Source organism: Humulus lupulus, chromosome 6, assembly GCF_963169125.1.
Source record: "Humulus lupulus chromosome 6, drHumLupu1.1, whole genome shotgun sequence".
Lineage (NCBI taxonomy): Eukaryota > Viridiplantae > Streptophyta > Magnoliopsida > Rosales > Cannabaceae > Humulus > Humulus lupulus.
The window spans coordinates 220,369,690-220,383,267 of record NC_084798.1 but is presented as its reverse complement, the minus strand read 5'-3'; the positions used below and the strand labels follow the sequence as shown (position 1 = coordinate 220,383,267).

The 13,578-nt window shown below is 31.7% G+C and overlaps 1 protein-coding gene across 1 annotated transcript; it reads right to left on the bottom strand.

Moving 5' to 3' along the window:
* Positions 1-517: 517 nt before the first annotated feature.
* Positions 518-3,810, bottom strand: LOC133786137 (wall-associated receptor kinase-like 1). The gene is made up of 4 exons (XM_062225350.1): positions 3,453-3,810; positions 1,327-2,532; positions 943-978; positions 518-765 (listed from the first exon to the last, which is right to left on the bottom strand). Exons 1-2 carry the CDS (start codon positions 3,808-3,810, stop codon positions 1,328-1,330), a joined length of 1,563 nt encoding a protein of 520 aa, XP_062081334.1. The 3' UTR covers positions 518-765; positions 943-978; position 1,327.
* Positions 3,811-13,578: the final 9,768 nt, after the last annotated feature.

Here is a 13,578-nt window from a genome sequence, read left to right as displayed (position 1 = left end):
ATATCAGTGTGGGTGAGAAGATCATGGATGTACTTTTGTTGACACAAATGCAGTTGGCCAGAACTGTAGGAAACTTCAATGCCTAAGAAGTAACGAAGTTGCCCAAGGTCTGGAAGAGTAAACTTGTTATGAAGCATTCGAATGAAATTATCAACAAGTGTGGAATCACTGCCAGTTATGATAATATCATCTACTAAACCAGAATGTAAATGAGAGCGGTGGAAGAATGAAGCACAAACATGTATTGTGATTATGTCTTTGTTTCAATCTACAAAGTTTCATTTTCGTCATTGGTTATGTCTTTCATCTTTCGGTTGTCGAAATGGTTTATTTTCTTTGGTTTTTGTCTTCTTCATCTTTGATATATTTTGTATGAATAAAATTGTAGTGATTATATAGGAATGTTTTAATAGGGTAACCAGTTTCTGTCTCAATTATATAAGTGGAACTTGTTCTGCTCTTCGGTCAACTACTACAACAGTCAGTCAGAGGTATAATAAAGTCTTCATCCAAAATCTCGTACCGGCATAATAAAGTCTACAATATACATAATATTCAACATAAAGATTACAAGTCTAAATTATCTAAAATCTCACACTTATACAAGTCTACAAGTCTAAAATATTCAAAGTCTCGTACATATATAATAAAGTCCATATATAAAATGTTCAAAACAAAGTCTCATGAAATAAAAAGTTGAAAACTCCACACAATAAAGTCCAACTCATCAGAACCAACTTCAATCCAAAAGCAATATATATATTTCTGCAAAATGACAACAATATCAGCCAAAGTTGATAACTCCATACAATAAAGTCCATTTTGAACTAATTACTGTATTTAATTTATGCACACTATAAACTCTAAAATACAAAACTATAACATATAATTTACTCTATATATATATTTATAAGAGAAATGAGAATGAGAGAGAGACTGTACCACAGTGGGGTGCGTGAGAATAATGTGAGCTGAGAGCTGCAGGAAACAAAGAAATGAGAGGCTGTGAGGCTTCGGCCAAATATTTTTAAATTTTTTTATTTGTCTAATTAAACTTATAATAATAAACTTAAGCATTCCCAACACTAGATCGTCCCCAAGTAGAAACCAATTGGCTTTATAATCAATTAAACAGTACATATATATACACATTCAAATTACTTTATTAATTAGTCACCTCTAGAAATTATTATTATTATTATGCTACTGCAATAACCTATAAAGTAGTCCAAGTTATAATTCAACAGTCAAATATATATTATTGTATTTTTAACTATCCAAATTTGAAAAACAAAATATAAGTGAAGAGTATTACAAAAAGGATACCTTATAATAATGGTAATTCTTGATGCAACGAGGAGCTAGTAGCATTACTATCAAAAGTTGATGACGTGAAAGCATTCCAAGAGTAGTCTATAACTTCAGGTTGTGCATACGCTAACTCTTCATAATTATGTCGACTGCCCTTTGAATCTTTATTATCAATGACTTGTATCATTTCTAGCTCCTTTGCTACTTCTTTCATGGTAGGTCGATTCCTTCCGTTCAAATGTAAGCATCTTTGTGCAAGATCAGCAACAACTATGATCTCTTCTTTTGGCGCTTCTTTGAGAACTTGACCATCAAGAATGTCGAAAAGACTACTGCTATTTTCCTCCATTGTCATTATAAAATATGTCGCCAAACTTCTTCCTTCCTCTGATCTTGCGGCAGATATTGCTTTTTGTCCAGTCAAGAGCTCAACAAGAATCACTCCAAAACTATAAACATCACTCTTATCTGTAAATTGGCTTGATTGAAAATATTCTGGATCTAGATAACCAAATGTGCCATAAACTAAAGTGGTCAAGTGAGTTTGCTCTAAGGAAATAGTTCTTGATGTACCAAAGTCTGCAACTTTTGCTCTCAATTTTTCATCAAGGAGTATGTTTGTAGACTTAACATCTCGATGATAAATTGGAAAAGAAGCTGCTGAGTGTAAGTATGAGAGAGCTCCCGCAACCTCAGTTGCAATTCGTAATCGCATACTCCATGTAAAAGGAAACTCTGCATTTTTGTCATGAATATACTCAGAAAGTGTTCCGTTTGGGACAAATTCATAAACTAGAAGTGGAACATCTGTCTCCAAACAACATCCCAATAGCTTGACAACATTTCTATGATTGATTTGCGTAAGAATAACAACCTCATTAATGAATTCAGAGAGTTTGGCTTCATCAATTATTTTAGACTTCTTTATCGCAACAATCTTTCCGTCTTCCAACATTCCTTTGTACACAGTGCCTTGACCTCCTTGTCCAAGAACTCTGTCTATACAAAAATTATTTGTTGCCTTCTCTAACTCTTTTGCATCGAACAACTTGGTTTGCTCGACATTGTTTTCACTCGAGTGTATTTGTTGTTCCAACAAAAGGCCACCATTTCGTTTGAAAAATGTTTTCTTCTGTTTAATTTCTTTTCTTTTCATTATGAATTTGTATAGTCTCCATGTACCAAAAACAAGTACTAAGACTCCAAGAGCACTCCCAACTCCTGTTTAACAAGTTATGAATAAATAAACACTAATATATGGCATTTTTTTAATCAAAGCATTAACAATTAGTTTGTAATATTAAATTGGCGTAAATTAAATAAAACTTTATATTGCTTTTATTTCTCTTCAAAACTTTAGTTTTTTAATATAAATTTTATGATAAATAAACAGAATTATCACATTAACTTATTTTTTTAAGGTATTATGAAAATTGATTCATATCAACAAGTTTACATACACACATTGCTTTGTAGAGTGACGTGAAAGTTTCTATTGTATCACTTAAAAAAGGGATGCAAATGTCTCTATTTTATTGTAGCAATGTTCGAGTAAAAAAGTGGCAAAATTCCAATTATTCCAAAATTTCAAAACTTTATAGTTAATTTTTAACAATATTTCCCTTATTTGAAAATAAATTTACAATTTATCAAAAAAATGTATTTGTATTATTTAAATTTTACAAATAAATATTTAAAATTTTGTTCTAATATATATTATTATATCCAATATTATTATTATTTATTTTTACTTTTGTTGGAATGAATGAATTCCTAGATGTACCACTATATTGATAATGAATTTTCCCTATTTTTACAGAATTAGTTAATTAACCGTGCATGCATTATAAAATATTATTTTATGATGAATTGATAAGCAGGCATACATACAAAACAAAATTATAAATATGCATTGTATATAAAACCATACCTATAAAGATAAATTTGGTCTTGTAACTACAACGATATCCCCCGATTGTGTTGACGCAAGTACTGCCTCCCTGACATGGATTCGGGATTTTCTCATCATTGCATTCATTAATATCTGACAATTAATTTGTATTATTTTTCTTGTTAATATATATTTGAAATAAATATTACTATTTTATATGTATTTATTATGATATATATGTATTTATTACCTTGACACCCGTCCTGAATGTACGCACTCCCTCGATATCCTTCACGGCAGTCACAGCGGTATATCCGATTTAGAGAGGAATTTAAAGTAATAACATCATAGCTTTCGCAGTCGAAGCTGCTAGATGTGGTTGGCATAACATCTGTTTTAAATATGTCGAAATATGTAACATTAAGGGACCAACCTAGCATGACGGGAACATAATAATCCAGATCATCATCATGGGATGTTTTGTATTTATCAATTTCATAAGAATCTATCACGAATGCATATTTGCAATATTCGTTATCACGATTTGTTGCAAGAGTCGTACTAGAATCATTATCCATGGAGATATTGAAGCTGGCATCTCTACCCATAGAGAAAGAAGTACGAATTTATGTGACACTAGTGAGAATATATAATATTCCAAAGATATGTGAAATTCAATTTTTCTTTTTTTTCTTTTTAAAAAAAAAAAGAAAAGAAAAAGAAGAAGACATCCTATCAGTATGTGCATGTTCTTTTCAGCAGAAAAAAAATAAAATAAAATAAAAAATTAATAAGCATATATAGAAAACTCGAGGAAAAATCCACAACTGAAAAATCTTTACTGATATATATGAACCAATATAGAAAACTCGAGGAAACATCCACAGCTGAAAAGTCTTTACTGAACCAAACTTTCATGCATTAGAAGACATGGCCTACCCCTTTAATTTGAGATGTGGATTGCAAAGAAGACTCGAGCAATAATAAACAGCTTAAAAGTCTTTGAATGCATTAATTAGAGGACTTTTTTGTTTAGTCATAAATGTATATATTGTTATACGTCTAAGTCCACAATTATATACGTCTAACTCTAGAGTACTCTTATTCTAAATAACTTGAATCATTCCCTACCCCATTTATTTGAACATATTAAATAAACATAAACATTAAAATTTATAGATAAATATAAATAGGGTCATTTGGCAAAATAACCTATTTTTTAAAATTATTTTTCATTCTACCCTAGTTTTAATAATTATTTGCAAAATGACCTCTCATAATTTAGACAGTTAGTCGAAAATTTAGACATGTGGTCGAAAAATTCAAATAGCTGGTAAAAAAATTTAGACAACTGATCGAAAAAAATTAGACAACTGGTCGAATTTTAGGCAGAAACCATTTTACAAAAAATTATCAAAAGTAGGTCAGAGTGCAATATCACTTAAAAAAAGATGGTATTTTCACAAATTTCTCATATAAATATAACTTTTCAATGACAAATAATTAATTAATAGTGATTAAAATTTTTTCGCTAACTAGTAATTTGATATAAGTAATGAGATTGGATATATAGTTGAGGTCTAGTGGTGTAATAGCTACCCCAATTGAATTATTTTATTATTTAATTAATATATATAATTTTTGAAAGTTTTTTTTTTATTATATATATAAATAGAGAATTGTTAAGAGACATTACTGGTTCCCAACATCACATGGAAGTGTCATATCGCAATTAGCGCATTAAATATTTTTTTATAGGAAATCGCTAATCAATTATAGGATGGCACTCTATGTAATATGTAATGTTAGATAGTTAAGATGAAAAATAACAACAGTCATATAAATAAATAAATAAATGCACACTGTATATAAAGACATACCTATATAAAAATAAACTTGCACTACACCGATGGTTTCTGAAATTATTCACGCATGTACCATCTTCAGAACATCTCGAGATTTTCTCATTGCATTCAACAATATCTGACAATTAATTTGTAAATAATTTTTTTGTTAATATATATTAACTAATTATATTTTATTTATTTATTATCATAGGCTATAAAAAAATAAAATTAATAGAACTAATAATAAGTCCTAACTAATGGAAGTCATTAACAATCTTTATGTTAAAAATGTGTCAAAAAAATAAGTGTACATACGAGTGAGAAAAGAATATGATGAGCTGACAATATATATATATAAATGCATACAATATAATAGGGTCAACATATAACACAATAAAACATCTAAGCATATGGAAAATCTATTGTGGGCGCTTCCAAAAGAGTTCTAGTGGTGGGTTTTTGTGTATTCTTGACACATGAACAATTTTCAGCATGGTTTTTTTTTATGACCGTATATATTGAAGTTATTTAGAGCATCCTGCAAATTTTCTAAAAATTTTGAATAATTTACAGTGCCAAAAACTAGATTCAAAACAGATTATTGCACGTGTGACTTATAATTAAGCATCCTATCAATGTGTTTTTTCTGCAAAAGAAACAAAAGAAAAAAGACTTGAGCATCCTATCATAGTGTGCGTGAAAGACCTTAAGAAATAAACAAAATTATAATGATAAAAATAGATAAAAGAAGAAATCTCAAACTCTTTCAAGTAAAATAAATAAAAGTGAAATCTTGGTGCTAATTTGGTTTTTGCCTTGTCTTGTGCCAATTTTAATTTAGTTTTGTCTTTGTGTCAACTTTATTTTTGGTTTTGTCTTGTGTTAATATTTATTTGACTTTGTTATGTTATTAGTATTTTTTTTTTTAAATTGATGTTATAAGTTTAGTGACTATTTATGGTTTGATTTTTTCTTTTTATTTTTATTGAACTTGTATAAGAATATTCGATCGCTCGTGCTTTTCTATAATGACTTTTTGGGACTCAAGTGATTGATTGTGTCAAGTGGAAGCTCTTGCTTTATTAGTGGGACATTTTTTGGGACTCAAATTTTCTTGGGATAATTCTCTCTTTTGTTGCACTACAAGAAACTAGTTCTTTGCCGGCGTAATTCGTAATTGCGCCGGCAAAAATCACTTTCACCGGCGCAATTCATGAATTGCGCCGGCAAAAATCAAACCCTATGCCGGCGCAATTTAACGCCGGAAAAGATGACTTTTGCCGGCGCAAGTCGGGGTTGCGCCGGCAAAAGTAATGCCAGATTTTTCAAAATAAGCGTACAAACTTTTGCCGGCGCCTTTCACCTAACGCGCCGGCAAAAGTCAACGTGTTTTTAAATTTTTACACGTTTGAAATAAAAAGTAGGTGGGCTTACTTTTGCCGGCGCGTTTCGTTGCGCCGGCAAAAGTGACAAAACGCGCCGGCAAAAGTCGACATAATTAAAACGACATCGTTTTACTTTAGGGTTTACTTAAACACTTTTGCCGGCGCATTTTTAGACTTTTGCCGGCGCAACGAAACGCGCCGGCAAAAGTCTTAACGATATATCTCAGCCGCAGCCTCCTTCTTCCCCATTTCTGTTCTGAGTTTGTAAGCTCTCTCTCTCTCTCCTCTGTGATAGTCTCCGACCACCGGTGTCCCATAATCCCACGCCGTGGCTCAAGTTATATATTGAAGCATCTCTCAAGGTTAGTAAAATGAGAAATTTTTTAACATTTTTGGATTTTTTTCTCAATATTATGTTTTGTAATTGTATTTTTTTTTTGTTATTCTCTCCCTATGAACAGGTGTGTTGTAACTCTCTCGGTGAAACAAATGCAAAGGTTAGTTTATATATATATTTATATATGTTTATATATATTTCGGTTTATATATATATATTTATATATGATTATATATATATGTATATATTTATATATATTAGTTATATCCGAATATATATATGTATATATTTATATATATGTATATATTTATATATATTAGTTATATCCGAATATATATATGTATATATTTATATATATTAGTTTATATATATGTATATATTTATATATATTAGTTATATATATATATTAGTTATATCTGAATATATATATATACTTAAATTTGGTTTTTTTTTTTTATATATCTGTATATATGTTTGTATATGGATATATGTTTATGTATTTCTGTAAATGGGTGTGTATATATGTTTATTTAATGTTAAATTTTTGTAGAAATTGATTAATATAAATGTATGTGTGTGATATTTGTTATTATAATTATATTTTTCTGTTTATAAAATAAATAAATGTGTAGTTTTAAAAAAATGATATTAATAATGAAAAAGAAAATATAATTTTAGTATTTATTAAAAAAAATTTGATTTGAGAATGTATATTTTTTTAATTTTAATGCTTAATATGTATATTAAAAAATAGATTAGATTATGTATATTAAAAAAAAATATATTATATTTTTTATATTAAATATTATTTGTTTATAAATATTTACTAAATAAATTGTTTTGATGTTACTGATATAGAAAGATTTGATATATGTTATTAATCTTGGTTTATGTTGTGCATGTTATGAGAATGTTCTGTATATTGCTCTGGGACTATTCTGGTTATATATGTGTTTAATTTGTAGGTTTTTAAATTTTTGGGATAGTTTGAAATATAGTCGTTATGCTGCCCAATTTTTGTTGGAGTTAGTAAAATTAATAAAAGTTTAATAATTAATTAAATAAATATTTAAGTATAATTAAAAATTCATCAAAAAAATAATTTTTAACTATAATTTAAATAAAATAAAATTACCAATCATAATAATTAATAATTAATAATTAATTTTAACATTAATATTAGATGTTTTGTAATTGAAAAAGTTAAAAATATAAATGATTTAATAAAATATAAATATAATAAAATTATTATTGATTAAGTAAATAATCCAATACAAATTAAAGAATTTAATAAAAAATTACAAAATGGAGATTAATGTATAATTAAATTAATTTTAAATTAAAAGTAATAAATAAGTAAATGTTAAAGTAGACTAGTCAACGGACACGTGGCAGTACATGATTGATAAAATTTGTTATTATTCTTAAAATATTTTTTAATTTAACAAAAAAATAAAATTTACATTTTTTAAAAAAAAATTCAAAATTTTTTTCAACTTAAGATTAAGTATGAAAAATACATTTTTTTTAAAATTTAATTTTATATTGTTAATATCCTCAAAATTTTTAATTTATTATTATTAAAATCTTCCTATTTATCATTTTGTCTACTTGTTTTCAATTAAAGATTAAGTAATTTTGTTTAAAATCTAAGCAATAATTTAAGATTAAATATTTTTTTTACTTAATCCTAAATAATTGATTAAAAGCAGCAAATTTGATTTTTTTTTTGTAAAAAATGAAAAAAAAAATTATTTTTTGTTACCTTTAAATTGGAAAACAATAAATTGGATTTTTTAAAAAAAATAAAAAATAAAAAATGTTTTTTTTTTATGAAAAATTATTTAAAATAATAATAATAATAATGTGTACCAATCATGTGGTGTCACGTGTCATTTAAGTGTTAGTAAGTTGTAAGTTTGAGTAATTTAGCCGGAAATATCTCTATAAATAATTATTTTTGCCAGAGATAGGATATTATTATCAGTTAGTGATAATTAGGGAGACAAACAGTCATGAAATACTTTGACTATCATTTCCCTTATTTTAAGACAATTATTAATATTTTCTTAATTATTTCGCTTAAAGATGGCAAGCGACAGAAGCTGGATGAGTGCGAGGAATCGTTGGTCTCTGGAGTATAGAAATGGTGTTAAGGAGTTCTTCGATATCGCCAAAAATCAGTTGAACGATCGGGGTTTGGTTCGCTGTCCGTGCAAGAAATGTGGGAATGTTAAGTTCCAGCCTATAAATGCAATTTCGATGCATTTATTCAACAATGGCATCGTACAGTCCTACAAAGTGTGGCATTACCATGGAGAGGCGCTGCCGTCGCCACCAGCTGTGGTACGAGATCATGATAGAGATGAGATAGCGGATATCCTGGAGGATGTTTACGCTGAAGATGACGTTCCCCATGGAAACTATAATGATCCTCCCCAAGATGATCCTCAACATCGCGACAAGTATGACAATTTATTTAAGGAGATGTCAAGTGAACTGTACCCGGGTTGCCGAAAGTATTCCGCGTTGAACTTCTTGGTGAAGCTGATGCATCTCAAAGTAATTAACAAGTGCAGCAATCATTACTTTGATGGTTTGCTGGAATTGTTAGTCGACGCTATGCCTGACGGAACAATTTTACCTAAGTCTAACTATGAGGCGAAGGCAAAGTTGCGGAGTATTGGATTGGGATATGAGTCCATCGATGCTTGCAAGCATGACTGTGCACTGTTTTGGAAGGAGAATGCGAATTTGGAATTCTGTCCGGTTTGTGGTGAGTGTCGCTGGCAAGATAATCGTGGGAACGGGAAGAAAGTGGCCCATAAGGTCATGCGGTACTTTCCGTTGACGCCGAGATTGAAAAGGCTGTACAGTTCCAGATATACTGCAGAGGATATGAGATGGCACTATTCTAAAAGGCCAAGGGAAGATGGTGTGATGAGGCACCCCGCTGACAGTAAGGCGTGGAAGCACCTTGATGAGTTGTACCCATCTTTCGCAGCCGAACCTCGAAATGTTAGGCTTGGGTTGGCTACAGATGGTTTCAATCCTTTTGGGAACATGAGCAACTCTTACAGCATGTGGCCTGTAATACTTGTCCCATACAACTTGCCGCCGTGGAAGTGCATGAAACCACAGTCATTAATGTTGTCTATTCTTATTCCAGGTCCTTCTTCACCTGGAAAAGATATCGATGTCTATATGAGACCTTTGGTTGACGAGTTGAAGGAGTTATGGATGAATGGTGTCGAGACAAGAGATGCATACAATAGTACATTGTTCAATATGCGTGCAGCAGTCTTGTGGACCATTAACGACTACCCAGCTTATGCTATGATGTCTGGGTGGAGCACAAAAGGGTACAAGGCGTGTCCCACATGCAATGAAGAAACTCCCTCTGTAGGGATTAGAAGTAAAATTGCATACATTGGCCATAGGAGATTTCTTGATATGGATCATGAATGGAGGAGCAAACGAGCACTATTCGACGGTAACAGGGAACTCAGGCCACCACCGAAACATTACTCCGGTGATGATGTTTTGAAGCAATTAGAGAATTTGCTGATTAGACATCCTGGGAAACACAAAGAATTTGGTGGTGTGAAACGCAAAAGGGCTCCGATTGAACTTAATTGGTCGAAGAAGAGCATATTTTTCGAGCTTGATTATTGGAAGGAGTTATTGTTGAGGCATAATTTGGACGTAATGCACATTGAGAAGAATGTTTGCGACAGTGTCTTGGGAACTTTGTTGAACTTAGAGGGAAAATCTAAAGACACTGACAAGGCAAGACTTGATCTAGCAGACATGAAAATTAGGGAAAAACTCCACCTCCGCAAAGAGGGAAACAAGTGGAAGAAACCGCACGCCAGTTACACCCTCAGTGTCCCGGAGCGTCGAGTTTTCTGTGAATTTGTGAAGTCAGTTGAATTCCCGGACGGTTTTGCTGCAAACCTTTCGAAGAATGTCAATGTCAATGATGGCAAGATAACTGGGTTGAAATCACATGATTGCCACGTGTTGTTTCAGCAGTTGTTGCCCGCCGCACTTAGGTCGTTTTTGGTTCCGGAAGTTCGGAAGCCAATTATTGAGTTGTGCGGTTTTTTCAAAAAACTTTGTGCACGGACTTTGAATGTGAAAGACCTTGAGAAGATGGAGACAGACATTATCACCATTTTATGCAAGTTGGAAATGATATTTCCTCCAGCATTTTTCGATATTATGGTGCATTTGGTTTTGCACCTTCCGAAAGAGGCAATTCTTGGCGGTCCCGTGCACTTTAGGTGGATGTATCCCATTGAACGTTCGATGGGAGTTTATAAACAATATGTAAGAAATCGTGCACGTCCTGAAGGTTCAATCGCAGAAGCTTACGTGGTGAACGAGGCTTTAACCTTTTGCTCAATGTACCTGCGGGGGGTTGAGACTCGATTCAATCGACCTGAGAGGAATGACGATCGCGTTGAATCCCAACCAAATCGGGAATATTCTATTTATAAGGCTGTTGGTCGTCCATTTGGTAAGAAATCAAGTATGCTCCTCAATCCGCAATTAAAGCAAAAGGCTGAGTGGTATATCTTGAACAATTGTGCCGAAATTAAGGAGTACCTTAGGTGTGTTTTCTAGTATTTTTTCAATAATGATGTTTGGTTTATATACCGAGTAAATGCCAAAATCATAGTTTTTTTGTTCATTTGTAGTGAGCATATGGATGAATTAAGAAGACGGGGGGGCTTGAATCTTGAAGTTCAACAAGAAACTGATTTTCCTCAGTGGTTCAAAGAAAGAGTATGTATATTAGTCAATTCTTTTCTGAAACCTCACTTAGTCAATCCAAAACTAACTTTCAATGTTAATGTTGATAGGTGAACGGTTTGCATGAGTCAACACCTACTGAAGTGAATAATGAATTGTATGCTCTCGCAAACAAATCAAGCGGCACCGTGTATTCATATCCAGGGATGATAATGAATGGTGTGAAATTTGTGACTCGTGGTCGTGATATGAAGCTTAAAACACAAAATTGCGGTGTAATGGTGCCAAGTGAGGAAGGAGTGAACTACTATGGAGTTTTGGAAGAAGTAATTGAATTGTCCTACTTGATGGGTTACAGTGTTGTCCTATTCAAGTGTAGATGGTTCAATACAAGTAGAATTAAAGTGGAATCCAATTTTACGAGCGTATATGTGAAAGAAGAATGTTATAAAGATGATCCTTTCGTTCTCGCATCTCAAGCGAAGTTGGTGTATTATCTTCGAGATGTGAAAAATGGGGATGATTGGAGGCTCGTTAATGAATACATTCCAAGGAATGTATGGGATTTCACAAATTCCGATGTTGATGATACTGAGACCACAAATGATATACCAATATTGCAAGAAGTTAATTCTTCTTCATTTCAGTTGTGGGTAGAACTTCCAATTTTTGATAATCTTCAGTATGATCGGGTTGATGTCAATGCCACTGAAGTGCACAACGTTGATGATTTGGTTGGCGAAGGTTCAGATGAATTTGTTGTCGATGATGAAGTTGAATTTGAAGACGACACGTTGGTCGAGTATGAAGACGATGAGGATGACGATAATGTTCTAGTCGATAGTGATAGTGATAGTGATGTTCGTAATGATGTTGTAGTTAGTGATGACGAGGACAGTGATATGTAATTTAAACAAGTGTATGTAACTTTTTATTTAATTCAATGAAAAGTTTATTTATTATCATTAATTAATGATAGTATTAGATATAGGTACACATGCACCTATTGGATGCTTTGGGGATAGTCAATGTATTCATGTACTGGTACTCATTTTTTCAATATATTTGATGAAATATGTTGAAAAAATGGGTAGTCGCACATGTCTGCTTACTATCTCCAAGGGATCTATTAGGTCGGAATAGGGTAGGTTGGGAAAGACAATAAGTAATAAAATGTTAATTCAATAACAAAAAATAATAGTGATGCACCTAGTGGATGCCTTGGGGATAGACAATGTATTCATGTACTGGTACTCATTTTTTCAATATATTTGATGAAATATGTTGAAAAAATGGGTAGTCGCACATGTCTGCTTACTATCTCCAAGGGATCTACTAGGTCGGAATATGGTAGGTTGGGAAAGACAATAAGTAATAAAATGTTAATTCAATAACAAAAAATAATAGTGATGCACTTAGTGGATGCCTTGGGGATAGACAATGTATTCATGTACTGCTACTCATTTTTTCAAAATGTTTGATGAAATATTTTGAAAAAGTGTGTAGTCGCACATGTCTGCTTACTATCTCCAAGGGATCTACTAGGTCGGAATAGGGTAGGTTAGGAAAGACAATAAGTAATAAAATGTTAATTCAATAACAAAAAATAATAGCGATGCACCTAGTGGATGTCTTGGGGATAGACAATGTATTCATGTACTGCTCCTCATTTTTTTTAAATGTTTGATAAACATTTTAAAAAACTGAGGAGAAGTACATGACTTCTTACTATCTCCAAGGGATCCACTAGGTCGGAATAGGGTAGGTTTGGAAATACCATAATGAATAAATGTTAATTTTATAACAAAAAACAATAGACATACATAATTTGAATTAGTTAATTAATGAATATTTTAATGTAGAATGGCCGAAACAAGTAATGACACAGGTGGTGGCTCCAAGAGAGGCAGGGGAGCTTATTACGGTGCCAATATCGAGAAGGAGCTGGCCATCAAAAAAGTTACTCATTTGAAAGTAGAGTTTGATAAAGAAACTGGAAAAGCTATTCAAAAGTACGGCAAGTGGTTCAACAATTCTATGGCTCGTTAT

Coding starts and splice junctions, on each gene's coding strand:
- LOC133786137 (XM_062225350.1), bottom strand. CDS start 3,810: ATGGGTAGAGATGCCAGCTTCAATATCTCCATGGATAATGATTCTAGT. Junction 2,533..3,452: donor CATTCAGGACGGGTGTCAAG/GTAATAAATACA, acceptor CTTGTTAAACAG/GAGTTGGGAGTGCTCTTGGA.